This window comes from Malaya genurostris, chromosome 2 (genome assembly GCF_030247185.1).
Source record: "Malaya genurostris strain Urasoe2022 chromosome 2, Malgen_1.1, whole genome shotgun sequence".
Taxonomy (NCBI): domain Eukaryota; kingdom Metazoa; phylum Arthropoda; class Insecta; order Diptera; family Culicidae; genus Malaya; species Malaya genurostris.
Window position 1 is genome coordinate 188,592,657 of NC_080571.1, and position 3,319 is coordinate 188,595,975.

The window sequence follows — 3,319 nt, forward strand, 5'->3', positions numbered from 1 at the left end:
CACTACACATTAAACCGAATAGCAAGCCTGTATTCATGAAAGCACGTACTATTCCTTTTGCAATTCGTGACACCGTGGAAGGTGAAATAGCAAAAATGGTCAAAAACGGAATCCTGAAGAAGGTGGAACGTAGTGCTTGGGCAACACCAGTAGTTCCTGTTATGAAATCAGCTAATCGAGTGCGTTTATGCGGAGACTACAAGGTGACGGTGAACAAATGTCTCTTAGTTGACGAGCATCCCTTACCGACCATTGACGAGTTGTTCTCAAACATGGCGGGCGGTCAGAAGTTTTCAAAATTAGATTTAGCACAGGCTTACCTCTAAATGGAAATTCGAGAAAAGGACCGTGAACTTTTGACGCTAAATACACATCTTGGACTTTACCAACCAACACGTCTCATGTACGGCGTGTCTTCTGCACCAGCGATTTTCCAACGTGAAATTTCACAGTTGCTTGGAGATATTCCCGGAGTATCAGTTTTCCTAGATGACATTAAAGTGACTGCTCCAGACGATGAATCACATTTACGGCGACTTAGAATGATTCTGAAGAAATTAGACGATCACGGATTACGATTAAACGTGGCGAAGTGTGAGTTTTTCGCTGATCGCATCGAATACTGCGGTTTCGTAATTGATAGAGAAGGAATTCGGAAAATGAAAACCAAAATGGATGCTATCCAGGAGATGCCTAGACCTCGAAACCGGGAACAAGTTCGAGCGTTCGTAGGTCTAATAAACTATTATGGGCGATTCATGAAGAATCTTAGCTCTCGGATTTACCCCATAAACAACTTGTTGAAGGAGAATGTGCCGTTTCTGTGGAATGACGATTGTGATAAGGCGTTTTGCTGGGTCAAAAATGAAATCCAGTCAGATAGTGTTCTGGTACATTACGATCCTAAACATCCACTTGTACTTGCAACCGATGCATCGCCTTATGGTGTGGGTGCCGTATTGAGCCACCTGTACCCGGATGGAACAGAACGACCGATACATTACGCGTCGCAAACACTAAATATATCTCAACAAAACTATATACAAGTCGACAAAGAGGCGTATGCAATCATTTTTGGTGTGAAAAAGTTTTACCAATATATTTATGGTCGAAAGTTCATTCTTGTAACCGATAACAAAGCTGTTACTCAGATCTTGGCACCTCACAAAGGACTTCCGGCCTTCAGTGCTTTACGAATGCAGCATTATGCTGTCTTCCTCGAGTCTTTCGATTATGAAATACGTTTCCGGCCTTCGAAGGAGAATGCAAATGCGGATGCGATGTCTCGGCTACCAATTCATGATTCGAACAACCTACACCGAATCGAGGAAGTGGACCTCGTCGAAGTAAATCAAATCGCAACCTTACCTGTTACAGCAGAAGACCTGGCGAAATGCACAAAAGATGACTCTAGCGTGGAAAATCTGATTCAAGGACTGAAATTCGGAAGAACTGTTGAAGGTCGGGATAGATTCGGTATCAACCAGTGTAAGTTCTCAATACAGAAGGGTTGTCTGATGAGGGGAATAAGAGTCTACATCCCTCCCAAGCTACGGCGACCAGTGCTTGAAGAACTGCATTTAGGACACTTTGGTATATCCAGAATGAAATCATTGGCTCGATCGTATTGCTGGTGGGAAACTGTTGATTGTGACATTGAGAAATTAGCAAAAGACTGCTGTGAGTGTGCCAGAGTACAGAAAAATCCCACGAAGGTTTCAACGCACTGCTGGGAAAAAGCCACAGAACCATTCCAACGGATTCACGTGGATTTTGCGGGACCATTCCAAGGATTGTGATCGTTGATTCATTTACAAAATGGCCAGAAGTTAAGATTGTCCCTAATATGACAGCGGATATTACTATCGATCGTTCACAAGAATATTTTGTGACCTATGGAGTACCTTCCATTATTGTCAGTGATCGTGGAGTACAGTTTACGTCAGACATGTTCGGGGCATTCTTGAAGCGAAACCACATCACACACAAAATGGGAGCTCCATATCACCAGGCTACAAATGGCCAAGCGGAACGATTCATTCAGACTTTCAAAGAAAAATTGAAAGCTTTGGATTGTGAGCGGAAAGAAATCCAGTTTGAGCTCTATAAAATCCTGATGGCCTACCGGAGAAGTAGGGGCTGGGGTCCACTAGGAGATTGATAGTACCTATTAGCTCTCTCCGGACTGTACCAGCCTAGATGCCGTGTGGAATCCGGCGGAAAAAAATGAACCAAGAATAGATCCACTGGGTTCCTGCTTCCATGTCGTAAAAGGCGACAATTGCAGGAGTTTCTTTTTCCTTTCAGTTATCAGATATTTTCAATGTTTTACTGCTGATTACTCTATTTTACTAAATCATCTCTTTATTCAACCTATCAATTTCCGTCTAGCTTCGTAGAAAAGTTTAATTAGGAATGATTTCTTCTTCCATGTTATTGATTGTCTTTCAGGATTATAAAATGAATGATAAAAATCAACCATTGCGCAAATCCGTTTATATTACAAAGTTAATAACAGAGATAACATATATCGGTATATTGAATACATAGTAAAAAACACTTGATATTAATATTTCAAACAGTAAATTAATATTTTTCTCGGTAGCCGGCTGCCCAGATCAACTAATTTAACCAATTAATAATTTTTATAAATAATTAAAATAATAAAGTGGAAATAATAAAGAATCAAGACGCGTGTGAAATCTGTTGACCTTTGTTTGGTGATTTAAAATGATTTTATAATAACTGTTTAGAATATTTTAATGCAATGAATCAACTTTTTTGTCTAAATCCTATTCGCTCGTTTATTTTGTATCACGTAGTTTCATTTACAAATCGTGCTTAATCCACCTAGCAGTGAGATGATACCTTTTTTATCAATCCGCATGTGTTTTTTTGCATGACTAAAAAACGCGAAAGGTAGATGCATAAACGAGTGACTGCATACTCGACAGCCGGCTGTCCGGAGTTTTGTCAATTTCGGAGATTGACTGTTTCGTGCATTATATTGCCAGCACAAAGTAACACATAAAACGATAATACTTTCAAACATTCTTGGTAGCCGGCTACCCAGAGCAATAAACACATGATAACATTATTAAAACATTTACTAACAAAGTATCCTCTCCTGTGATACATGTGGGAATGCAGAGGATTCCTCGGTTCCTAGTAGCAACATGCATCGAACTAACAATCCTTTCCCTCCCAAGTAGATCTGCATTCGGACGTGGCCGGCGTCGGTATTGATCAGCATGCATGGTTCAATACAATTTGCACAGTGTGAAACAATGTGTTATTCCCAAACATGTTACTTCAAAAA

The 3,319-nt window shown here is 40.3% G+C and overlaps 1 protein-coding gene across 1 annotated transcript; it reads left to right on the plus strand.

Moving 5' to 3' along the window:
* The first annotated feature begins 326 nt into the window (after positions 1–326).
* LOC131429057 (uncharacterized protein K02A2.6-like) lies at positions 327–1,799 on the plus strand. Its single transcript, XM_058593106.1, has one exon. The coding sequence runs from the start codon at positions 327–329 to the stop codon at positions 1,797–1,799; it is 1,473 nt and encodes a 490-aa protein (XP_058449089.1).
* Positions 1,800–3,319: the final 1,520 nt, after the last annotated feature.

Bases quoted from the DNA above. Each gene is read 5' to 3' on its own strand.
- LOC131429057 (XM_058593106.1), top strand. From the start codon at position 327: ATGGAAATTCGAGAAAAGGACCGTGAACTTTTGACGCTAAATACACAT.